General features: G+C 51.6%; 1 protein-coding gene across 1 annotated transcript in view; it reads left to right on the top strand.

The window, feature by feature from the left end:
* The window catches only part of LOC129495472 (divergent protein kinase domain 1C-like), a 42,603-nt gene extending 22,744 nt beyond the window's left edge, over window positions 1-19,859 (top strand). The window contains exons 9-11 of the mRNA XM_055302999.1: window positions 9,683-10,366; window positions 14,733-14,897; window positions 17,759-19,859. Coding sequence (XP_055158974.1) covers window positions 9,683-10,366; window positions 14,733-14,897; window positions 17,759-17,977 — 1,068 coding nt within the window. The 3' untranslated portion in view covers window positions 17,978-19,859. The remainder of the gene's footprint in view (window positions 1-9,682; window positions 10,367-14,732; window positions 14,898-17,758) is intronic.
* Window positions 19,860-25,336: the final 5,477 nt, after the last annotated feature.

Here is a 25,336-nt window from a genome sequence, read left to right as displayed (position 1 = left end):
GAAGGGCCAACAGGACTTTTTCCAAGGAGTTGAGGCCTGGACCTTCTAGCTTTGGATTTTTTGAGTCAGACTGCTGTGTTCCTTTGTGCTGTGGCTTCTCAGCACATCTCATAATCAAGACATCTGTAAGCCATCTTTGACTTCTCTGTATGGTTTCTCGAGCCCTTCTTTTCTAGTGAGCTGTGTCAGGGCCCATCCCAGGCTGGTGAGGGTTACACTCACCAAGCCTGGCTCCCGGTTCTGCAGGCAGAGCTTGTCACACAGAGGCAGAGAGATAGATGCTGCTGCTGTGCTGTGCTGACTCTGGGCAGGCCCTGGGCTATGTAACTTTCCCTGTGTTGGTTCACTTCATCCCCTCAGTAACCTCTGCAAGGGATGCGCTTACATGATCCTCATGCCACAGATGGCAAAACTGAGCCTCAGAGAGGTAGTGTCATTTATCCTGATTCACACAGTTGGTATGTCGTGCAGCCAGTATGAGACTCCTGTCCAGTGTGACAGTAGGGACTCTGTGACAATAGGTGGCTTCCCCAATGATGAAAACCCTGAGTAACAATGAGGTTTTTTTTTTTTAATCCTTCCACCACACATCATTTTCAAGGCATCTCAAAAATATTCTCATAGGCTCTGTTAGTCAGAAGGCTTAACTCCCTTTTGGCTCTTTAGGTCTTGATGTGATTTAATTTAGTTGCCTCCAGTGGAGATTGCTTTTTCATAGGGCAGGCTTATCTTTCTTTGCTGTGGTAGAAACCCATGGCCCCAGGGGGACTACAGCATCCAGAAAGATTTTGTAGCAGGGAATGACTCTACTTTCCTGAGTGCTCTGGCCATGTTTGTAATGCGTATCTTCTAAGCCATCCAGGGGCCAAGAGGGGTTGCACAGTAGACTGGCTAAATGCTCGGAGATTCTGCAGCGCACAGCTAACTGCTCAGGAAAGGAGTTCTATCCTGTGCTATGTTGCTCACCACGTAGAGACTTCATGCTCCTTAAAAACAAAAACAAATACACAAAAGGAAACCCAGCCCTTAGGCATGACCTTTGAGACCCTGTCAACAGTTTCCCAGACTCAGTGGACAGGTTTTGTTTTTGCCTGAGAACCATGATACAAGCTGGAAAGATTCTAGGAACAGCCGCTAAGACATTCCTACCAGAATTGAGAATTCTAGGAGTGTGCGTTTGTGTGCATGCAGACAGTCTGGAAACACAAATCCACCCTGAGTTTAAGTAATTAAAAAAATGCCAGTCAACTTCAAGGAGACTTTATTAACTTCTTTTTCAGTTTATTTTAAAACATGATACCTGTGGATTTTGTATGCCTACACATTCGGGCACAGAAGTGCACACGTCTTCATGCTGGCAGCTCCTCCTTGTATTCAGAGAAAAGTGATTTTAAACACGGAGTTAAAGTGCATAAACCACTTTTATTGAGTTAAAACATAGCTACTTCAGGAGGATGTGCTGCTCATAAAATAAGTTCACTATTGTCTCTACCAAGATGGCAATTTTTAATTAGCTCATAAACTTGTAATTTGTATTTTAAATTCACTGTTTTGTTAAAAAATGCTAGGTGAATTCTTCTCCCTGTTTAGGAGGCACACACATGCAAAAAAAATCCTGCAGACTCACTCCAACACTGGTAACCAGCATAGCTTCAGTGGGTGAATCTTTTTTTTTTTTTTTTTTTTTTTTTTTTTTATAAATTAATTTTTATTGGTGTTCAATTTACCAACATACAGAATAACACCCAGTGCTCATCCCGTCAAGTGTACCCCTCAGTGCCCGTCACCCATTCACCCCCACCCCCCACCCTCCTCCCCCTCCACCACCCCTAGTTCATTTCCCAGAGTTAGAAGTCTTTATGTTCTGTCTCCCTTTCTGATATTTCTCACACATTTCTTCTCCCTTCCCTTATATTCCCTTTCACTATTATTCATATTCCCCAAATGAATGAGAACATACACTGTTTGTCCTTCTCCGGTTACTGTGGCTAAATTCAAAAAGGGTGTTGCCTGAGTTCTCCTCTGGGATTTTGATGGAATCTTGTCTCACATTTAGATCTTTCATCTATTTTGAGTTTATCTTTGTGTATGGTGCAAGAGAGTGGTCCAGTTTCATTCTTCTGCATGTGGATGTCCAATTTTCCCAGCACCATTTATTGAAGAGAGTGTCTTTCTTCCAGTGGATCGTCTTTCCTCCTTTATCGTATATTAGTTGAGCTTAAAGTTCAGGGTCCACTTCTGGGTTCTCTGTTCTGTTCCATTGATCTATATGTCTGTTTTTGTGCCAGTACCACACTGTCTTGATGAACACAGCTTTGAGGTATAACCTGAAATCTGGCATTGTGATGCCCCCAGATATGGTTTTCTTTTTTTTAAAATTCCCCTGGCTGTTTGGGGTCTTTTCTGATTCCACACAAATCTTAAAATAATTTGTTCTAAGTCTCTGAAGAAAGTCCATGGTATTTTGATAGGGATTGCATTATACGTGTAAATTGCCCTGGGTAACATTGACATTTTCACAATATTAATTCTGCCAATCCATGAGCATGGAATATTTTTCCATCTCTTTGTGTCTTCCTCAATTTCTTTCAGAAGTGTTCTGTAGTTTTTAGGGTATATTTTGAGAACCATTTGAATGGTAAATGGTTCTCCAACCTTTTATTTTCAGGTTGTAGGTGTCCTTCTGTCTAAAATGAGTCTCTTGTAGACAGCAAATAGATGGGTCCTGTTTTTTTATCCAGTCTGAAACTCTGCGCCTTTTGATGGGGTCATTAAGCCCATTCACGTTCAGAGTTACTATTGACAGATATGAGTTTAGTGTCATCATGATATCTATTTAGTCCTTGTTTTTGTGGATTGTTCCACTGAACTTCTTCTTAAAGGGGAGTTTTAAGAGTCCCCCTTAAAATTTCTTGCAGAGCTGGTTTGGAGGTCACATATTCTTTCAGTTCCTGCCTGTCTTGGAAGCTCTTTATCTCTCCTTCCATTTTGAATGAGAGCCTTGCTGGATAGAGTATTCTTGGTTGCATGTTCTTCTCATTTAGGACCCTGAATATATCCTGCCAGCCCTTTCTGGCCTGCCACGTCTCTGTGGAGAGGTCTGCTGTTACCCTAATATTCCTCCCCATGAAAGTCAGGGACTTCTTGTCTCTTGCTGCTTTAAGGATCTTCTCTTTATCTTTGGAATTTGCAAGCTTCACTATTAGATGTCGAGGTGTTGAACGGTTTTTATTGATTTTAGGGGGCGATCTCTCTATTTCCTGGATCTGAATGCCTGTTTCCCTTCCCAGATTGGGAAAGTTTTCAGCTAGGATTTGTTCAAATACATATTCTGGCCCTCTGTCCCTTTCGGCGCCCTCGGGAACCCCAATTAAACGTAGGTTTTTCTTCCTCAAATTGTCATTTATTTGCCTTAATCTGTCTTCATGGTCCCTTAATTGATTGTCTCTTTTTTCCTCAGTTTCCCTCTTTGCCATTAACTTGTCTTCTATGTCACTCACTCGTTCTTCCACCTCGTTAACCCTCGTCGTTAGGACTTCTAGTTTGGATTGCATCTCATTCAATTGATTTTTAATTTCTGCCTGATTGGATCTAAATTCTGCAGTCATGAAGTCTCGTGAGTCCTTAATGCTTTTTTCTAGAGCCACCAGTAGCTGTAGAATAGTGCTTCTGAATTGGCTTTCTGACATTGAAGTGTAATCCAGATTTTGTAACTCTGTGGGAGAGAGGGCTGTTTCTGATTCTTTCTTTTGAGGTGAGGTTTTCCTTCTAGTCATTTTGCTCAGTGCAGAGTGGCCAAAAACAAGTTGTATTGGAACACGGGGGAGTATCACTGGTCCGTCCAGCTGGTCTTCTGGGGGAGGGGCCTGCTGTGCTGATTCTCAGGTGTTAGCACTTGGGGGAGCTGCTCTGCCCCTGCCTGCTGCAGGGCTCAGCGGGGGTTGTTTACCCCGTGAGGTCTCAGGAGGAACAGTTGCAGTTGTTAAGGCAACTCTGGAAGCCTGGATTCAGCCTCCACAGGAACTACGGGGCTCGGGGCTCTCGGTTCTCCGTCTGCAGGGCCTGGAGGCTCCGGGGCGGGGCCGCTGATCTGCTCAGCTCGGGGCAGGAGCGTCCTCGCTGTCTCGGGCCCTCCCGGCCTCTGCCTGTCCCGGGGAGGCCGGATCCTGGGCTGTGTCCCGGCGCCCTGTGCTCCGGGGCCTGCGCTGGTGGATTCGCGCTCCCGCCCCGCAGCCCCCTCCGCGGAGCCGCCGCCCGAGCCCCTCCGAGCTGCTCCGGCGGTCCCGCCGTGCGCGCTGCAGCCCTTAGGGAGCTCGGAGCACTCTCCCGGGGCGCAGGTGTCTGTTAGTGTCCCCGGGAGCCCGAGGGCATCCCCGCCCTCCTGGGTCCTGCTCCAACTCCCTGCGAGCCCCTTTCCGCCCGCCCGGGAAGGTTGGTGCAGCTCCTGCTCCTCCGGGACGGGGCTCTCCTGTCCTGGGGACACTCGCCCCGGCCTCAGCCCGGCTCCTCGCGGGGCCCCTCCCCCTCGGAGGCCTTTTGTTCCTTTATTTCTTTTTCCCCGTCTTCCTACCTTGATAGAAGCGCGGACTCTTCTCACTGTAGCGTTCCAGCTGGTCTCTCTTTAAATCTCAGGCCGAATTCGTAAATTTTCAGGATGGTTTGAAGGTTATCTAGGTAATTTGGTGGGGACAGGTGATGTGAGGACCCTGCTCTTCCGCCATCTTGCCCCGCCCCCCCCCTCAGTGGGTGAATCTTACGTTCTGTAAGAGAGTAGGAACTGAAATGCCAAAAGCACATCATCCAAAAGGATGGTGACGAGAGCAGCTCTGTAATCACCACACTGTGTATACCCTGCTCTAGTGTAAATTACCCCCTATGACGAACGAGGTGACGGGGTACCAGAAGTTTGGTCATAAACCTGAGACCTCCCCTATGGTAGCTGGCAGGCCCTCTGGGGTTCTGGGCACCTTCCTCCACTTGGGGCCTTTCTGATGCACGACATTGCACCCCATAAGCCATGCAGGAGGCGCACTTATATCTTAATGTGTTAAGCTTCAGAAAGACACCCCAAATAACGTTCCCCTCCAAAAGTGATAGGCTCTGTGATCAATTCGATGATGATACCATTGTTCAAAATATCTTGTAACTCCTGTTGGGAATTGCCATCCAAATTTGCAGGGGCAAAACCGTATAGATTTTAATTTGATTTAAACTCAATATCATCAATGCAGGATAGTTTTGTAGAAAACACTGTGCTGTGGGGAGCTGGTGGGAGAGAGGACAGTGCAAGTGAGTCTGTCGGGCTGGGAGCTGGGGGTGGAAGACAGAGACAAGGATCCCCTGGGGAAGGCGGGTTGTCCCCTGGGGAAGGTTGATCTGGCTCTTGCAGGGTAGAAGCATTTTTATCTGGCAGTGACATGGCAGTTTTTCATAGGACAGCTCAGTCTGTCACACACAGTTACTGGTACTAACTTTGCTTTCCAAGCCCCTGAACACACCAGGCTACTTTGCAACTCTGGCTCTTTGCACAGCTTGTTTCCTGCAGTGGAACTGCCCCCACCCCCACCCCCCATCTGCTAGGCACACTGCAATTAGGCTTTCTAAATTGGGCTCAGGTGCATCTGTCCAGGAACAGGATTCCCTGCCCACCGCACCCCCTTCTGCCCTCCCGCCTCCCCCACCCCCTCTGCCTTTTAATGGCCAGGGCTGCAGAGGGTAGGAGAGAAGTAGCATCCACTGAGACAACCCGGTCCTCTGTATCTGTGACCTTGGTTGACCTTCACAGGTCTCCTGTGACCCTGTATCAGCATGCTACAGACCTGGACAGAAGCCACCAGCTCCTAGGTCTGCAGAGATGGGAGGCAAACCCAGTGTGCCCAGAGCCAAGTGTGGCTGTGAACCTACCCCTGTACAGGTCATACTCAGCTGTCATTCATGAGTTTGGAAGGCAACCGCCTCTGTTCTGTGAGCTCCTGAGCTTGGTACCTGTAGTTGGAAAGTAGCTCAGCTCACATAGGCCAGGTTACATTGGGAGAGATACTTTGTTGATTTGAAGGTGGCCAGGTGTGGCCCAAGCAGCGAGGCCTTGTCCATTCCCGGTCCCAGAGGAGTGGAGCTGTCTTATGAGCCCACAGTTGTCTCTCCTGTGGCAACTTCAGCCACAGTTAGGGATGAAAGTAAAGGCCCTGGGCTGTCGTGATCGATGCCTCCATAGTCCCCGCTTACAATGCGGTGGACCCCGTCTGCCTCTTCCCTTCTTACCCTGGCTTCTCCCAGGATTCTGAAGCTCTCGGCTCAGGACTCACCTCCTCCCACCAGACCGGTTCTGTCACCTGCTTTTCTTTTCCTGTTCTGTACTTCATACAAAAGCACTTTTTATTAGACTTTAAATGTGACAACACTCCAAAAATGTCTATGGAATTGAATCAAATGATTTGGAATCATGCAAAAAGGAATTTGGGTGCTTTAAAAGGACTTTTTTTTTAAAGATTTTATCCATTTATTCATGAGAGACCCAGAGAGAGAGAGAGAGAGAGAGAGAGAGAGAGAGAGATTGGCACAGAGACACAGGCAGAGGGAGAAGCAGTCTCCATGCAGGGGGCCCGAAGTAGGACCCGATCCCAGGTCTCCAGGATCACGCCCTGGGCTGAAGGCAGGCATTAAACCGCTGAGCCACTCAGGGATCCCCGAAATTTTTTTAAAAATGTTTTTTGATCCGTTTTACTAAAGAAATGTGAGATTCTGCGAATACAAGATAGAGTAGGAAAAAAACCACCAACAAGGGAAATGAATGCCCCCCACATTATTTCCATCATTCATATCTTTTTTGCTCCTGCTTATCTAGAACACTTCACCTTTTCATCCCCACCTTCCCTCTGAGAATATTCTGAGAGGTCTCCGGGAGCCTGAGTCAGCTGCTATTTCTTACAAGGGGCAAAATGGAAGCAATTCTGAGCAGAGAGTGAGTGACTCAAAGGGTCCTGATCTTTTCAACACTCATTTCTTGACCCCAAAGCTTGGAATTAAAAGGATGGCATTTTACCAGCATTGTGTTACGTTAAATTGCAAGATGGACACAGCATCACGTGTGTTTAACGCAGTTTTGTGGGTGTTCATTAACACAGTTTAATCACGGGTGTCTGTTTGCCAAAGACAACAAGGCAGCCCAGCAACAAGGTGGCATTCCCAAGCTCCAGGTCAGATTCATGACCACGCACATCCTTGTGTTTGGTCAGTGTGACACCCCCACCACCCAAGGTGATAATACTAAGATTGAAAACCCCCAGAGGAGAGATGGATCCTGGGAGCCTCCTTCAGCCGAAAGCCTCAGGATCAGGTGAGATGGCGTGGCCTGGGTCTCTCCGGCTCTTGTCCAGCTAAGGCCTGAAATGGTCCCGAAATTCCAGATACTTGTTTTAAGAACTAGGAGTATTTCTTTTTAATAAGCATTTTGGGGGCAGCCTGGGTGGCTCAGCGGTTTAGTGCCGCCTTCAGACCAGGGCGTCATCCTGGAGACCTCGGATGGAGTCCCACGTCGCGCTCCCGGCATGGAGCCTGCTTCTCCCTCTGCCTGTGTCTCTGCCTCTCTCTCTCTCTCTCTCTGTCTCTGTCTCTCACGAATAAATAAATATAAAAATAAGCATTTTGGTAATGCATGCTTGGAACAATTAAACTAGAGTGTTTATAAAGGTCCACAGTCCTTTAACACTTGGGGACCAGGCATGTTTTTTGAAGTCAGGCTTTTTTGGGCATTAGAAAAATAATATGAATCATTTACTTTATATGTTGCATACGAAGCAGAACCAGTAATCAAATGCATTCTGCATTTATACAGAATACAGTTGGTATTTATACAAAATCATTCTGCAGTGTAAGGTATGGAAATTCACACCGAGTCGAATACATTCAGACTACAGACTTGCAACTTTTCAGTTGGGCTTTAGTACCACATGAGTCTCAATGAGTCATGAAAAAGTTGTAGTTTTCAGAGCTTTTAGGATTTTGGAATTGTTCATATACCCAGGCATTGGAAGTATGTCGTCTGACTTTGAGCTGCTTATGATACAAAGGGGGCCAGCATGAAGGGACCAGAGTGTCTGGAAAGTGTGCAATCATATAGCTGGCCATTGTTGGAGGGCCATGTTGTGATGCCTTGTGCTTGAATAAATGAATGGTTTTCACATACTTTTCTCAGTCCACCTGTCCAAAAACCGAGCAAGGGAGGCAGACAGGTGATGCAGGGAGGGAGTCAGAGGTTCAGAGCGGTGGGGTAGTTTGCTCAGGATGTCACAGCAGAGCCAGGCCAGGGTTGGAGCTTTGTGACTCTTGGCCACATCCCATGGTCTCTACTGCTCTTCAGCTGCAGCTGGTCACTCAAGGCACTTATAGCGCACAAGATAGAGTGAAGGAAACAGTGTGGTGGCTTCCCTTTGTCTTATCATCTGGTGAGAATGAAGGGGAGCCCCTGTCTCCTGTGCTGCAGAACTTCTAGGAAGAAAAGACACATCTGTGGGGGAACAGATGGAGGGAAGCTCCCTATAACAATGGGGTTAGGGGTTTAGGTTTCCTGAAATATATTTTTTTTAAGATTTTATTTATTTATTCATGAGAGAGGCAGAGAGAGAGGCGGAGACAGGCAGAGGGAAAAGCAGGCTCCCTGCAGGGAGCCTGATGAGGGACTCGATCCCAGGGCCCCGGGATCATGCCCTGAGCCAAAGGCAGATACTCAACCACTGAGCCACCCAGGTGCCCTTAGGTTTCCTGAAAAATTAAAAAAAGAACAGAGCAACAATGCTCCATTTCACTTTATTCTGCTCTAGCTCTGCCCTCCCTCCTGTCCTCGTCCTGGCAGGACCAGCAGCCAGGGCCTGGCTTGACTGTCTTCTCAGGGATGTTTATAGGTGGTGGTTGTGTGTGGGGGAGTCACTGGGTCCCCTCGTGTGGCACCTATCCTGAGAGCTGCTGAAGTTTAGGAGAAAGCCCATCTGAGGGCTCCCGGACCCTCCTCTCCGCCGCCAGGCACCCAACACGCCCTTCACTTCCAGAAGGGCTCCTGTGTTCTGAAAGCTGTTGTTGGTGACACAACCAGCCACGAGGCCTCTTCTAACTCCTGTGTCCTGTAGAGGATGCTCCTCGGAACCCCTGTAGTCCTTCCAGATCCCCTGGCTTTATAGGCCACACCCCTTGGAGTCACAAACAGCAGGCCGAGGGGCTGCCTGCCCAGAGGGTCGTTGCCGTGGCTGGCCCTGGCACCAGGTGAGGCTCGCTGGGGACCCACCTTCCAAGGTGTGACTTGGCCGTTCAAGTCTCCCCAGGGAGGGCGGGTGGTGGGGCCAGCGTCGAGAACCTGGCCTGGCCAGCCCTGCCTTTGCAGCTGAAGGAAGTGACACCAGCTGGTGAAAGGCCTTTCCGGCATCACGTGGCCAGAATGGGGACGGGGTGGCGGGGCCCCATGTCTCACCGGGCCTCCTGATCCCGAAGACCTGGGCCTGCTTGAATGATGTGATAAATATAAAACACTCTTTGAATGATTCCACTTAATTACTCAGCCCATGACGTTCACATGCGTGGGGTTTGTCTCAACAGCTGCCAAGGAGCATCTGCGTGCAGGGACCCACCTCTCCCTGCCCAGTGGACCACTCGGCCCCTCCCGCCTTGTGACCCACTGTTCCCTTCCTTCCAGTGCCAGGAGTACCAGGGCGGGGTGCTGGTGGGCGACCTCTGCGAGGACCTGTGCGTGGCGGGGCAGCTGCGGTACCAGCGCTGTCTGTACTACGAGCGGGGCAAGAAGGTGCTGCAGGCCACCTGGCGCGGCCGGCCCATCATCCTCAAGTCCAAGGAGGAGGCTTTCTCCAGCTTCCAGCCGCTCAGCTTGCCCGAGGACGCGGCCGAGGAGGGCGGCCCGGACGCCCTGGAGGCAGAGCTGCACCTGCTGGTGGCCGGCGAGGTCAGGAACGCCCTGGGCCTGGAGCTGTCGGGCGGCAGCCTGGGGCCGCTGTGGCCGGGGCGGCGGGGCCGGGGGCGGCGGGGCCAGCTGGCCAGCCTGTGGGCCCTGCTCCAGCAGGAGGAGTTCGTGCTCTTCAGCCTCCTGCAGGACCTGAGCCGGCACGCCCTGCCCGTGCTGGGCTCCTGCGGCCACTTCTACGCCGTGGAGTACCTGGCCGCGGGCAGCCCCCGCCACCGGGCCCTCTTCCCGCTCGAGGGGGCCGCGGGGGTCCCCCGGGGCGGCCGGGGCCAGGCCAGGGCCGTCAGCGACATGGCGCTCAGCTTCCTGGACATGGTGAGCCACTTCGAGGATGACTTTGCTCACCGCCTGCACCTGTGCGATGTCAAGCCCGAAAACTTTGCCATCAGGAGTGACTTTACGGTGAGTGGCCCCGGGAGGGTGGGGGTGGGCAGAGAATCTAGGAGGGGGTGTCTGCAATCCTGGGAGACCGCTGCAACCGTGTGCCACCTCCCGGCCTGGACACCCCGGACCTGCCAGAGCACCTCCCTGGGGGGCGTTGAGAGGATTTGAAGAACCCGCGTACCTTGCAGCACCCAGGGCGGGGAATGATAGTGAAGGCGCCTACGGCAGGGGCAGGGGCAGGGGCAGGGGACCCTGCAGGGCCAGGTTTGTCCTCCCTAATGGCTGTTCTGGTTTCTCCAAAGCAGCGTAGCAGCTTCTTAGACCTAACTTGGAAGCAAGCTCTTGCCGAGTGGAGCAAACAATCTTCAGGAGACAAGGAGCCACAGAGGATGACAAAGAAAGGTGGCCTTTGGGGGCTTTTGTACAGCAGCCGGTTGGAGGATGCTGTTTTCATAGTGCCCAGGCTCTATGATGGTGTGAGGCTTTTTCTGGTGCTTTCTTCCTGCAGAGGTTCTAGATGGTTTCCCTTCTGTGGGTAAGACCTCTAGAGGGACAGCTGGAGTTCGGGAGCCTTCTCCCAGGGGAGAAACCTGCCTGGGGGAGGTGTCTGCCTCTGTGCTGCTCTGTGGGGTAGGTGAAGTCTGCCTCCCCTCTGGGCCATGCAGGTGCACAAGGAATTGAGTGTGGTGGAGAAGCAGCAGGAGGAACTCCAGTGTTTTATTAGGAGCTAACCCCCTCCCATATCCCTCGTCATTCCCCCCCATCCCCTCCAGCTAGGCTAAACCTAAGTGTCAGGTTAATGCCTTGGCGATCTGGGTGCCCTAACACAGGTGTCCTTACCCTGTGCTGGGGTGCGTGTCGGGACCCCTTAAGAAGTAGCTGTGGGTGTGGGGTAGGCCTGGGAAGGCGGCTGTTGGGGAGGGTTCTGTTACTGCCGGCCAGGTACTACCTACTGGTACTACCTACCGCAGCAGGAAGCAGAGGAATGCCTTCTTACAACAGCCTGAAAGCTAGGAAACAAAATTTGCCCCCTGTGTAAACCCCTCTCCAGTCTAGCCTCTGTCACCATGAAGAGTGGGGCAGCAAGTTGCCCAAACTGCTTGGTCCTGACGCCTTGTCCCTGGCTGCTCCAGAGAGATTGATAAGCTGGGGTGGCCCCAAGTGTGGAAGGGAAAGAGCTGAGAGGTTCCAGAAGGTTCTGGGAAGTTCCTGGAGGGTCTGCACGCTGGGTGGTGAGCTCTGGAAGAGTTCAGCTCCGTCTGCAACATCCTGAGCTCCACAATACCCCTAGCCATGCTCCAAGCTGTGAAGGGGAGGGACACCCAGGACCCCGCCAGCATATTTTTCTGAGGTGAAGTCCCAGCCAAGCTTCCCTAGTTCATGAGCAGAAAGTTTATGTGATGGACATGAAGGACCACCGTTCTCTTTCTCAGAGAAGTCCTGGGAACCCGGGCACCCCAGGGCCCTGGGAAAGGAAGTGTGGTGTGTTCACTCTGGCAGTTCTAGGACCAGGACTCATCTGACAACAAGTGTCATGGAGTGTCAGTGAGTGGAACTCAACAGGCACAGCAACAGTTGAGGGGATTGTGAAGCTGTCTGGGCTGAGTTCCCGGGAAAGGCTGTAGGAAGGCGGCGGGGCTGACAGGTCTTCCTTGGGGAAAGGGAAACATGGCATGTTGCTGGCTTGTGCACTGCCCTAGAGTTATGCCTTCCAGTGTCTTGTGCGTAATGGATGCGAAATATTTGTCCAGTGAAATAATAGCTGCACTTCTTGCCCTGGCCCCAGACTGCACCCTGTGGACCGTGCTGGGGCACACAGGGCCTTCCTCTGCCTGAGCTCTTCTGGGGGGGGTGGCTGTGGGGGAGGAAGGACAGAGATCCCCCTTGGCCAACCCCACCATTGTTGACCTCCTCACAGACATGGACATTCAAGAAGTTAACTTTACCTATGATTTCACGACTTTAAGTGAAACCCAGCAATATGAGCATCACCAGAGGACTTGTTAGAAATGCAAATTATCTGCCTCTGTCTGCCCTCCCCTGCCCTCAAGACCTACTGGGTCCGACACTCTGGGGGTGCGACTCAGAGACTTGCAGTCCTTCACTTTCTCTATAAGTCCCCACTTATAGGTCCTGAGAATTTACCCAGTGGTTGTAAAGGAATACCTGGGAAACATCCTTGCTTCATGCCCCCAAACCATCTCCAGCAGGTGCTCCTTTTAGCCAGACGTGTTTCCTACTTAGGAGGAAACAGTTCTCTTCAGCCCCTTCTAGCCGGATGCCAGCATAAAGTCTGATGAAGATGTGAGTTAGGTGATTCCTGCAGGAAGAATGTGCTGATTCTCCTAACATGATTGAAGAAACCCTGTGCAGGTTTTTTGGTGGGCTTGGTTCCTGTTCTTATTTTAGATGCGTAGAGTTAATGCTTACAATAGCTGTAATCCCTTCTACACTGCACGCTAAAAATTAAAAAATAAATCTGGCTCTCCCTGGGAGATGAGAAGGGAAAGATCAGAAATGGGAGAGAAAAGTCGCAGGAGCTGAAAGGACATGTGGGGGCCATGGGAGGTTGCCAGAAAGGATGGAAAGAAGGGAACCTTGGAGCCCTGACAATAAATTATATAGACAATAGATCTGGGACGCCTGGGTGGCTCAGCAGTTGAACATCTGCCTTTGGCTCAGGTCATGATCCTGGAGTCCTGAGATCAAGTCCCACATTGGGCTCCCCCCAGGGAGCCTGCTTCTCCCCTCTGCCTGTGTCTCTGCCTCTGTCTCTATGTATTTCTCATGAATAAATAAATAAAATCTTTAAAAAAAGACAATAGATTCATGAGCACAGCCTTAGTATATTTTTCCTGTATTAGCTAAGGTAGCTATTTCTTTTGGCTAAATAGGAGAAATGGATTAAAATAGTAATTTCTGTTTGTTGTGCCTGAATTAGTAACTAAGCAAAGCTATTAAGTAGGGAAAACTTCCCTGTTCTTCATTTTCATTATTCTCCATATATTTTGAAAGAGATTATTTTCTCTCTTCTGTTCTACTGAATCATTCCCAAGGAAGTTCACTACCGACTGGCATCCCTCCTGAGTGAAAAACAAAAATCCCAAACTGGGGAATGTAGCTTCTAACTCTGCCGAGTTGCAGAGGAAATGGACCCCAGCCAGGGAGCCCTCGTTGAGATGCTACCCAAGGCAGAAGGAAGGGCTCACGTTTGGAGGGTGGCCTGTGAAGGCTTGTGAGACGCCACCGGCTCCAGAAAATTCATCAAGTCTTCAGAAAGCTTTTTTAATACCTTGAAGCTATGAACTGCTTGATTTGGGCAGACTCCAGGTTTTATCAGGTTTGAGATAATCCTTTTTATTATTATTATTTTTAAAAAATTCAGGTGGTGGAGGAAAATCTGCATAATGTAGATGGTATTACTGGTTTTGAAGCCTAGTTGGTTTGAAGCCAAGAAGATAAATCTGAAATTCCAGGGAGTCAATCACGTGCTCACACTGACAGTGGTATTTAGTATTTGATGCTGTTGGATCAGGGTCCACAGGCATCAACCCTCATGCAAGAGATTTGATGCTGCCTTTTGCAGCCATGTGTCCATCCAACGAGTCAGTAGGAAACCAGCTGACTCGGGTCACAGATAAGCTGTAAGTAGACAGCATAGGTCCCGCCACCCACTTTCACCATCACACTTACAGACTCTGGGACGTCAGTTCCTTCATTGTTTATATTTATGGGGATAAATTATCTGTGTCTCACAGCTTTTATAATGCTGATCCTTGAGGGTCAGAGACCCAAGTGATACAGCAATGGAGGGGGAATTTATTTTTAAGCCATTTCAGAGATTATATATTTTTTTAAAGATTCATTTATGTGTGTGTGTGTGTGTGTGTGTGTGTGTGTGTGAAAGAGAGAGAAAGAGAGAGAGCCAGGGGATGGGCAAGAGAGATAGAATCCTCAAGCACACTCCACACTGAGTGGGTTGGGTCCGGGGTTGGATCCCAGGACCCTGAGATCATGACCCGACCAAGAGTTGGACACTCAACCGACTGAGCCACCCAGGTGCCCCTCAGAGATTCTACTTTTAAAGCTGAAAAAGTATTTAAAGTTGAAAAATGATACTTCCAGCCATAGTTCCAAATCTAGGCTTTCACCAGCAAAAGTCCTTTTTGCAACAAAAGCCTTGCAATATGGTCGATGCCACGTGCTTGTGTGAATAAAGCAAGAGCCCTGCAGCATGGCCTGGGCTCCTCTTTCCGGCAGGTAGGGTTCTGTGATCCCGCAACCTGCTGGCACCTGCACTGCAAGTGGGGAACAGAGATGCGCCAGCTCCCACTGCCCTGAGCCTTGGAGTCCTTTTGATGGCCATGTGCTGTTTTGGTTACAGGTGGTGGCCATCGATGTGGACATGGCCTTTTTTGAACCTAAAATGAGGGAAATTCTCGAGCAGAATTGCACAGGAGATGAAGACTGTAATTTCTTTGACTGTTTTTCAAAGTGTGATTTGCAAGTCAACAAGTGTGGAGCAGAAAGAGTGAACAGCAACTTACAGGTAAGCAGCAGCCACCACGTGGGCTGGGGGACACTGTTTTCTGGAGCTGCCACTGCCTTCTGTGCTGTGGCACCCCGTTCATGTGGCCTAGTCACCCCTCCCATGCCACTCAGGCTGGATGTGCTCAGTGGGGGGGTGGTCGTTTGTGCCTGTTGCCTGCCCCTATGGGTTGTTGGCAAATGACCAACAATGGGGGTCTAATGGATGAAGCGGTCTGCTGAGCCAATGTTGGGGCCCCCATCTCTTCCTAATGTATTACTTTTCTAAGTTAAAATTTTTATATATATATATATATATATATATATATATATATATATATATATATATATCTGCCCCGATTGAAGAGCAAAGGAAAAGAATTTTTTAAATTTCAGAGATTGACATAAAGACAGGTAGCTATCGGGATGCAGGAGGTGGCCAGGCTGTGGGAGAATAGTGCTGGTCACCGGGTAACCAGGCACAACAAATGATTGCATTTGCTTCTGCTTCACTGCTGACTAAATTCTAGAGGGCTCAAGTCTTTACTCATAAATACAATCCTAAATGTACCAGAAGAAAACTGGGAGAATTTTTAGATATTATTCAAGAGTAAGGAAGGCCTTTCTGAGTTTGGACCAAAGCTCAGAGGCCATAGGAAGAACAAGTGACAGATTTAACTATCTTGAAAGAAATCCACATAGAAAAAAACAAAAGAAAATCCCCCCAAAATATGAGCAATATTTAAAAGTTAAATGAGAAACTCTCATGAATAAATAAATAAAATCTTTAGAAAAAAAAAGTTAAATGAGAAAATGAGCAACATATTTGCAGTTATTCATACGGGTCAGGAGAGTAGAGGGCAAGGGGGGCCTTGTGCTCCAGCTGCTGTCAAGGCTCAGACAGTGCCCCCAGGATTGTCCTTCCCCACCGAAGCTCCTTTGCCATGGCTTCTCCAGGTGCCAGGCACAGCATCTGTGGATCGGTCAGTGGGAGCAGGGGCATCCGCAAAACCCAGTCCCTGGCCTCTGTAAGGAAGGCAGGATTATTTCCATCTCCCTCAGGCCCATGGAGGTGTAATTCCCAGGCACACACCTCAATAAATCCCTGCTTGCAAACCTCCATCTCAGAGTCCACTCTCCAGGAAGTCAGTCAAAGCAAGGGGATGATGTCCTTACAAAACAAAGAGTGTCTATGAAGCAATATGAAAAAGGCCAACAGGGCAGCCCAGGTGGCTCAGCAGTTTAGTGCCGCCTTCAGCCCAGGGCGTGATCCCGGAGATCCAGGATAGAGTGTCACATTGGGCTCTCTGCATGGAGCCTGCTTCTCCCTTTGACTCTCTCTCTCTCTCTCTCTGTCTCTCATGAATAAATAAATAAAATCTTTTAAAAAAGGCCAACAATCTGATGGGAATGTGAGCGAAGGACATTAACTTGACCATTCACTGAAAAGGAAGCACAAAATGCTTTCACCCTGATTGCTAAGAAGTAGGCAAATTAAACCATTTTCACCCATTGGTTGGCAAAAATGAAAGACAATGCACATATTGGTGGCCAGTAGGGGAGACCGGTGTTGTCAACATACTTTACTGTGAGAATGTATCTCAGTACAACTTTCATGGGGTCAATTTGGCAATATGTACCAAAACAAAAAATGCACACATACCCCTCGGCCCAGAAATTCCATTTTAGAAATTTAGTTGCATGTGCAAAGTGAAAATGACATTTATGCAAAATATTTATTGCAGCATTCCTCATAATAACAAAAGTTAGTAAACGACCTCAATTTTCATCAATAGGGAGCTAGTTAAATAATTTATGATCTATCCACACTCATGAGGTGCAGCCATTTGAGCAATTGGGAAATCCGTACAAGAATCAACGCAGAAGGCGCTCTCCCTGATATTTGGTTAAATGGGAAGAAGCCGTAGAACGGTGTGTAATATCCTGCCTTTGATGCAAAGTGGGAGAGAAGGGGGAGCATGTACAGGCCTGTGTGTCACATACTCTCTCTAGAAAGTCAAGGAAGGGGTCGCCTCCCAGAGGCCGGCGCAGTGTCTGACGGTCAGGAGCAACATGGAGGCCCAGGACTGTGTGTGGTGTGTCATTGGGAACATTTAACATTTTAGCGGATGTATCATCACTGCACAACTAAGATCATTTGTTTTTTAAAAAGAATCCTTGCCCTTGCAGGGATTGGGAAACGAAGTTAGTTACCTGTCTTCCGTGAGAAGGAGCTTTACCACCCTGAGGCCTCTGTTCAGTGGGTCCGGGCCAGGGTGACACAGAACCATAAAGCCCACTAACTCCGCAGCTCTGGGTGCGGCGGCCCGGCGAGAGGGACCCAGGAAAGGTGGGGGGAGCGGCCGTGGCTTCCGTGGGGTGTGAGATCTGTGGCATTGGGCCTCCAGACCCTGTTGCTCACGGGTTGCCAGGTGGCGGCTTAGTTCTTCACTCCTGCTCCTGACACAGAGGGCTTCGAAGTCCCTTCCAGCACAGCCTTTTTCTCCACGGGCGTCTCAATGGGCGGTCGCGTGTGCTGGCTGCTCCTCACCCACACGTCACCAGACCCCGGGCCAACCCTGTCAGGTGGTCATCGCGTGTGGTGACCCTCTTAGGGGTGAGCGAGCCCATCTCAGAGACGCAGTGGCGCAGCCCAGGGGTCACTGCCGGGACTCCCTGCTCCCCTGTCTCTACGGACACCCGGACCCTTCCCTCTGCTCCGGGGCTGGACGGGGCCTCGACTCCCGGTGCTGAGTGGTTCGGGGTCTGGAGGGGAGGCCGCTTTGGGGTCAGGCCCACGCTGTGGGAGGAGGCCTCCCTGCAGCAGGGGAGGGTGGGGCCGGGGTGCAGCCCACTCTAACTGCCCTGTCTGCCCTCCCACAGGTCATCTGCGACAAGATATTCCGCCACTGGTTCTCCTCGAGTCTGGGGAGCTGGGCCATACCCTTCCCACTGCAGCGGCAGTTGCGGGACGCGGTGCAGGAGTGCGCCAACCCTCGGAGCATGGCCCGCAGCCCCCCGAGAGCAGCCTCTGACGTGTTCTGGAAGCTTCGGAGTCTCCTCCGAGCCACGCAGAGGGAACTGCAGGAGGCAGAGGAGTAGCTGCTGCCGTGGCCTTGGGTGGACCCCCTCCACATTGTCATAAGGAGGAGATGGTCCTCCCTGAAAATGCCCCCCCCACCCCTTCCACGAGCCGTCTCTGTGCTCTCCTGATGTGTGAGCTGCTGGTGCTCATCCTTGGGAGCAAGGGATTCCAGCTGGCCTCCCTGCAAACGTGGCTGCATTTCAAAAAGTGCACACAAGCAAGTACAGGTGTTTGCATAGGTGCACTTGCATGCGTGTGTGAGCGTGAGCATGAACATGAGCAGGTGAGTGTGTGAGGCTCTGGGGTAGAGAGAGGTGCTTTCCCCAGCCTGCCCATGGGGACAGCTTGCCTGGCTGGAATTTGGAATTAAATACAATAAAAAAAAAGTTGCATCTTTAGGAAACATAATGTGTAAGGAGAGGATGTGTAAGACAGCATATAGCAGTTTGCATTTGAAGAAGTTTTCGGACAGTGTTTTAGGGAGCACCTGACTGCTCACCCCAGTGCATCTGCCTTTGGAGCGGGACTTGCAGGCTTGTTTGCACTGTGTTGACTTGCCCTGAGGATTGGAGATAGTGCAAGTGCCGAGGTTAGGCATGGACTTCGAGCAGGGTCAGAGGCTGACCGGCCTGTCCATGAATGAATACAGAGCCCTAGGCGACACGCCATGCTGGCAGGTGTCCTCGAGCCCTGGTGAAGCTCTCCTGCAGGAGCTGAGACACGAGGTCCCTCCTGGAACAGGTGGATGAAACTGCCGGGAGCCAGCCAGGGGTCCCCTGGGAAGGGACTCCTTTCTACGGCACACCCAGGAGGAAGCTGGTGTGCCACACATAACCAGCTGGTCAATTGAGAAAGACGCTAGGAGAGGAAAAGGAAATGGTTGATGGCTTACAAATTGAAGACGACAAAGTGATCTGAAGTTTAAAAACAATCGCAGATTGACGAATTCCAAGCTATTTCTCTTTTCCTTGCCCCGCGCCTTCCGGGTGCGGACAAAAAGGGGCTGCAGACTTGTGTTCATTTGGATGCATTTCTCCAGGTGCCAGTTGGTCTGCATTCTGTGGGTCCTGAGCACTGTTGTGTGAATGCCTGTTGTCACCTGCAGTGCCCCCCCAACCTGTCACCACTGGCAGGGTTCGTAAGGGCCCTCCGATCCTGCATATGGATGCCTCACCCTGCATTTGTAGTCTTTGGCAGGAGGGAAAACCTACAAAGTCCCCTCTGTGGCAGAACTACATTAAAACAGGTTTGATGCACAGCCCTCGGACTGGTAGATTCTACGGGAAAGGAGAACCGGCTCTTGTCTACTGAGCAAAGACTCTGGCTTCTCCAGGGCTGTGCTCTGCACAGCGGTTTTCTGCAGTGGAAACGGTCTCTTTGAACCCTGCGAACCACTAATCAGCTTCTCTGCAGCAAGATTTCCATGAAGTCAGGCATGAAATGAAGGGTGAGCAAGCAAGGGAGGGGCAGGGGTTTTGTGGTCTGTGTTCCTAAAACAATTGGCTTTTGCAACATGACAGCAAAGAGGTCTCCTGCGGGTTGACCCTGGGATGGCAGCCCCTCATTAGCGTGGGCTCTGAGCCATCTGGCTGGGCAGCAAAGCTGGCTTGCGAAAGGGAAAATGTTCCTTTTCATTTAGACCAAAATGGAAGCAAATGTTATTGTTTATCATGGAGACTATGCAACGTGTAATTATCCGACACAATGGTGTTCTTATTGCTGAAAACAGCAGTTTGAGCCTTATGCCCTGTGTCTGGCCACCCCATCTATCTCTCTTTCTCTCTCTCACACACACACACACGCACACGCACACAGACACGAGCCCTCCCTTCCCATCCCACCCGGCAAATTCCATGAAATGCCAGTGACTCCTAAACTATATGTGGGTTTTGTTTTGTTTTTAATTTTAAGCCCTTGCAAAATAATGCTTTTATGTAATACAATGAACAAATTCTGTTGTGTCAGTATTTAACATTTTTAATGTGACAAGTGAGATTGTTTCAGGCTTATCTGGTTGAGCAACTGCCCTACTTGCAGGAAAAGGTCTCCATAAATGATTTCTGTGTTTTGTTTTGATAACACGCAGAGTAGAAAAGAACTCTCCTAAGCTGTGTCCTCAAAGAGGAGGAGGTTCAGCAGATGCAGGCTCTTCCTTTTTAGGTTTTACCCAAATCAGTACAGCTGGTGCATCAGAAGTTGGTTTTCACCGTGTATCTTGATAACATTATAATTGAAATTATCTTTTGATGAAACGACTCCAGATTGTAGGCCCTGTACAGTTCCAGCGGGCATGCCGTAACTGCACAGAAATTGTGGGTGGCTATGGACTGTGTGATAAAAGCCAGTCAGAAAGAGGTCAGATGGCCGCCTGATGTTACAGGGAGGGAGTAGCAAGCAGTTCACAGAGGTGCCACCTCCCAGAAGTCCTCCAAGCCTGCCTCAGCAGCATGATCAACACCAGCCTGTCCAGCCTCCCGGGAACACTCAGGATGAATGCCTGGGATGTTAAATTATTGGAAAAACAGCTTTTGTTCTTTAAAAAAAAAAATTGATTCAGAAGCTGTTCTTTGAGCAGTTGGGGGTGGTGGGGGAGTTTAGCTGGAAGTTTTTCTTTTTTAAGAGTATTTATTTATTAATTTGAGAGAGAAAGAGAGCACAAGCAGGGGAGAGGGGTGGAAGGAGAGGGAGAAGCAGGCTCCCTGCTGAGCAGGGGCATGATGCAGGACTTGATGCCAGGACCTTGGGATCATGATCTGAGCGGAAGCAGACGCCTCACCAGCGGAGCCCCCCAGGTGCCCCTGGCTTGAATTTTCTGAATCCAAGGACCACATACAGGAGCCGTTACTTTTCCTGCCTGGGCCCCCAGCTGTGGGTGAACACATGCCACCCTGGATGGGAACACGTGTAAGTTGTCTCAGCTTTCAGGCTCTGGTATCCGAGCACAAGTCTTCAACATTGGCCCAAGGCCTGACATTGGCCTTAGCCTTGCTCCTTGCATTTTCCGGGTGGAGCGTACTTTACCCTGCTACGAGGCGTTGGAGCTGAGCTTCCCAAGAGATCCCACGGGAAGATGGGGACCGGGGAGTGCACGTATTTGCTGAGGTCCCCATTTGAGTTTCCTGAGGGGGCAGCTGATCAGGAGTGCCAGGGGGTCTCTGAACTTCGGAACATCAGAACATGCCTGCCCCTCCCTCCGCTTCTCCATGAGCTCTGGACCCGCCAGTGTCCCTGTACTCCCGCGGTCTAGGGGTCAAGCTCAGGGATCAGACGAGCTAAAGCTCTGAGTTAACACCATTTATCAGCGCTGTGACATTGGCAGACCTTTCTTGCCTCAGTTTCTCCATCTGTGAACACATTGAAGTTTGTAGTGTCATATATCAGGGGTGCCAAGGATGGAATGAGAGCACACGTGGGTGAGTGGCATACTTGGAGAGCCCTGTGACTGGTCATTTTCAGCCATCTGAAGCCACAAGGCTGGCTTGGGGAGGGATATGAGGCCTGCTTCTCGCTCAGTGTCTCCTGGTCTCCTTTCTCTGTAAAGGCTCCTGCCCCTCTTTGTCTAATAACCTCACTGTGAGCTACGAGGACAGTCCCTAGGCCCTGGTCACACAGGGTTGATGCTAACCCAGGGCTACCGGGTGGAGGGGGCCTGGGCCCTGCCTCACGTCTAGCAGAACTTCATGTGGGCCCAGGTGTAGGTCCTTTGACAATGTCCACAGCAGAGGGTGATGCATGTCACCAGTCTGGCGGCCGGTAGAGAGCTTCTGTCGGGGACTGTTTGTGGCTCCCCCAGCCTCCCCTCCCCACACCCCGATGAATTCTTGTCCTGAAACCAAATGCCCTGGGTGCTGGTGCAAGGAGGCAAGGCCTTTGGGAGTTGATTAGGTCGCGAGGGCAGCACTGGAGTCATGGGATTAGTGGGCTCATCAGAAGAAATACCAGAGGGCCAACACTGGGCCCTGCCTCCCCTCCCCCCATCACCTCCCCTCGCCTCCCCATCACAGCCTCCTCCCTGCCTGTCCTGTGTCTCCCTGGCTCTGCCCTGAGGACACGGTGAGAAGGCAGCAAACCACCAACAAAGCTCCCACCAGAAACCAAAGTGGCTGGCCCCTTGAGTTCGGACATTTAGCCCCGAGATCCGTGCATGAGGAGCGGATGTGCGCTGTCCACGAGACCCTGAAGTCTGTGCTTGTGTTGCAGCCCAAGCTGACCCCGAGGCCTTCCCAGCTCTACACCTGCCCAGAGGGCTTCTCACGGTGTGGCTGTGCCTGCCACAGGGCCTCTGGCCGCAGGGTCGCTGCCTCCCACTCAGCTCTGGGCATGCAGGTGCCTCCCGAGCCAGGGCAGCGGTGGCTCACCTGCGGTCAACGTCATGGCCACGAAGCCGAGCGCCAGTGGCTCCCAGTAAATCCAGCACGGTGGGAGGGGGACAGCCCGTGACCCGCAGCTAGCACCTGGCCACAGGCATCAGGAGGCCCAGGCCCGCAGAGGCCGCCATGTGTCCATGTCTCCCCAGGGCCTGCCTGCCCTCAGTGCCCGAACTCTCGATGCTTCCAAAAGGCCTTCCAAGCCAGGGCTGCAGGTGGGGAAAAACCTGTGGGGTACTGAGGCTCGGGGTCCCCACCCTCATCTCTCCATCCTGTCTTCCTGTAGCAGAAACAGGAGAGGGGCAAACTGCTGCCTTGGGATCAAGCAAGACTCAGGACAGATGGGCAGTTCTGATTTTTTAAATCAATTAACGAGGGCACCTGGGTGGTTCAGTGGTTGAGCGTCTGCCTTTGGCTCAGAGCATGATCCTGGGGTCCTGAGATCGAGTTCCACAACAGGGTCCCCATGGGGAGCCTGCTTCTCCCTCTGCCTGTGTCATGAATAAATCATCAACTTTTTTTCTAAAGATTTTTCATTTAATATGAAAAGTACAGAATGATAGCATTTACAGAGTCATTTTGTGGAAAGAAATGCACTTACTGGAAAATACAACAGCCTTGGCAAGTGCAAGGTGTTTGGTCAGCACAGTTCTGGGTAACAGTGAAACAAAACACGTTTAGAGAACTTTCTAGAGAGAAGCACTGGGAGAAACACCCCAGTCTTCACCTTCATGTTGTTCCAAAGCTGCTTGTCATCTGGGTAGGTTTTCACAAGAGGAGTGACTTTTCTCATGGTCACCTTAAATTATTTCCTCTTTCTAGCCCAGCTTCCTTTTATCGCTGTGTGTCAGGACAAGCAAATTAACGGGCTTTGGAATCTAAGTCAGCTGAGCTTGTGGAAGGTCCCGAGCCTGGAGCCGGAGCCTTGGGTTAAGGTTCGGCTTCTCACGCTAGCTGGCTGATAACTTCAGGAGGCAATTACTGTCTGCCTCCATCTTCTCTCTTGCAAAATGGAATATAAATGTTCCCCAGGGGATTGAATGAGCTAAATCGGCTGAACGGGTCTGGAACTCGCCAGGGGTTGATGCACAGATCAAGAGTTTCCCCCTGAAATGCGTGATTTTAAACCACATCAGCCATTTAAATCAGTGCCGTGGTCGTCGTGGCTCATGCTGCCGAAGGGATCTCCCTAAGACGAAGGCCAGAGCAGAAGGGGGCTGGTGGGGTCGGCCGGGCGAGGCCCTGTATGGGGCGGAGAGGGGAGGCATCCCGTGACAGGTGCGGAAGCCACCTCGACCTATTTGTAACTCCCCAAAGTCAGCTGTCCTCTCATGTTTTCAGTCTACCCCTGAGGGAACCTCTTGTGTCAAGAATGTTGCCTGGCCCGTAGGAAACGCCCCGAAAGTTTAGCTGTTTAAGATTAGGATGATGATTGCAATGTCTACACAAGCAGCATGGGCCGTAACTGCTATGGGGAGTCTGTCCTGGCCCCAATCCTAAGAACACGCTGGTGGTCCATGCAAAGCAGGGTCTCGGCAGCAAACGCGGAGCTGGCAGGTGTGACGTTGCAACCTTGGCGTCGCGGTAGCTCTGTGTGAACAAGATTGTTGGATTCCAAAAACCCAGCAACAGTGCGTTTCCCGTCCGCTGTCCACACCACCAGCTTCAGAAGCCTCTTCAAAATGCACATTCCAAGGTCTGCAATCAGGGTTTCTAGGGGCAGAGGCTGCTCCCCGTCCCCAAGGTTTCTGGTGCACCCCAGAAGTTTGGGTATAGCCGCTCCCCACCTCTGGCGACACCCTTCATTCTATGACGTAGCTGTGGAGGCGGTTATCGGGTGGCCCAGGGCACCGCTGGCTGGGGTTGACCCTGACAGTCCTCAAGCACTCTCCCCGGACCTGCAGGGCATTTGGTTCGTTTTTATATAAAAGCTCATCTTTAAATAAAGTGATGGCTTGCTGCCCAGTCGCTCGCCGGATAGAGGTGGAGGTGGCGCTTGGCGTTTCTGCGACTTCTAGGCTAGGTGTGCGGTTTGGGGAACAGCGAGCTACCCCCAGAGAAGCCGGAGGCAGGGGCGGGCCCAAACCTGGGACGGGGGCGGGGGGGCCCCGCAGGAGGACCCGCCAGCTCCCAGCTTCCCCTGCCGGCCTCGCCCCCCCGCCCCGCACCCCCCCCACCCCTATTTCTGAGGACGCGGACGCTGGGTGCTCCGAGCTGGTTTTCCGGGGCGATGAGGGAGCCTCGGGGAGGGCGGGCTGCTCACCCCCACCCCAGCCTCAGGGCCCCGGCAGGTCCGCCCCCGAGGTCACGGCTCCTTGTGCCCCAGCTGCCCGGTCCGCGTCCCTGGGGGCCCTGGTCACCTGCTCCCCGCGGCCGCCTCACCTCTTCTCCCGCCCGTTTACGTTGGTGTTTTCTCTGAAAATCCTGGGTCGAAGCGCTGGGAGCCCTGCGATCTCCAAGCCGCGGGGGTGGGGCCTCACTCTGGCCGCAGCCTCCCGGCCGGGCACCAAGCTTGTGGGCACCCCCTCTGCACTGGGGGCTCCCCTCTCTGTGCTGGGCCCCCTCTCTGCACTGGGGGCTCCCCTCTGCTGGGGGCCCCCTCTGCGCTGGCCCCCCCCTGGGCTGGGGGCTCCCCTCTCTGGGCTGGGGGCTCTTTGTGCTGGGGGCCCCCCTTTCCTGGGGACCCCCTCTCTGCTGGCCCCCCTCTGCTGGGGCTCCCCTCTCTGCTGGGGCTCCCCTCTGTTCTGGGGCCCCCCTCTGGGCTGGGGGCCCTCTCTATGCTGGGGACCCCCTCTCTGCGGGCCCCCCTGTCCTGGGGGCCCCCTCTCTATTCTGGGGGCCCCTCTCTGTCCTGGGGACCCTCTCTGAGGCTCCCCTTTCTGTGCTGGGGTCCCCCTCTCTGTGCTGCCACCCCACCCCCTGCTGGGGGCCCTCTGAGTGCCAGTGAGGGGTGTGGCCAGCTGGGCTGGAGGTGGCTGGGGGGAATCCCTCAAGCCCGGAGGGCTCTCA

Source organism: Nyctereutes procyonoides, unplaced genomic scaffold (assembly GCF_905146905.1).
Source record: "Nyctereutes procyonoides isolate TBG_1078 unplaced genomic scaffold, NYPRO_anot_genome, whole genome shotgun sequence".
Taxonomy (NCBI): domain Eukaryota; kingdom Metazoa; phylum Chordata; class Mammalia; order Carnivora; family Canidae; genus Nyctereutes; species Nyctereutes procyonoides.
Note: the sequence above shows the minus strand (reverse complement) of the source record. Positions and strands in the feature narration are given on the sequence as shown.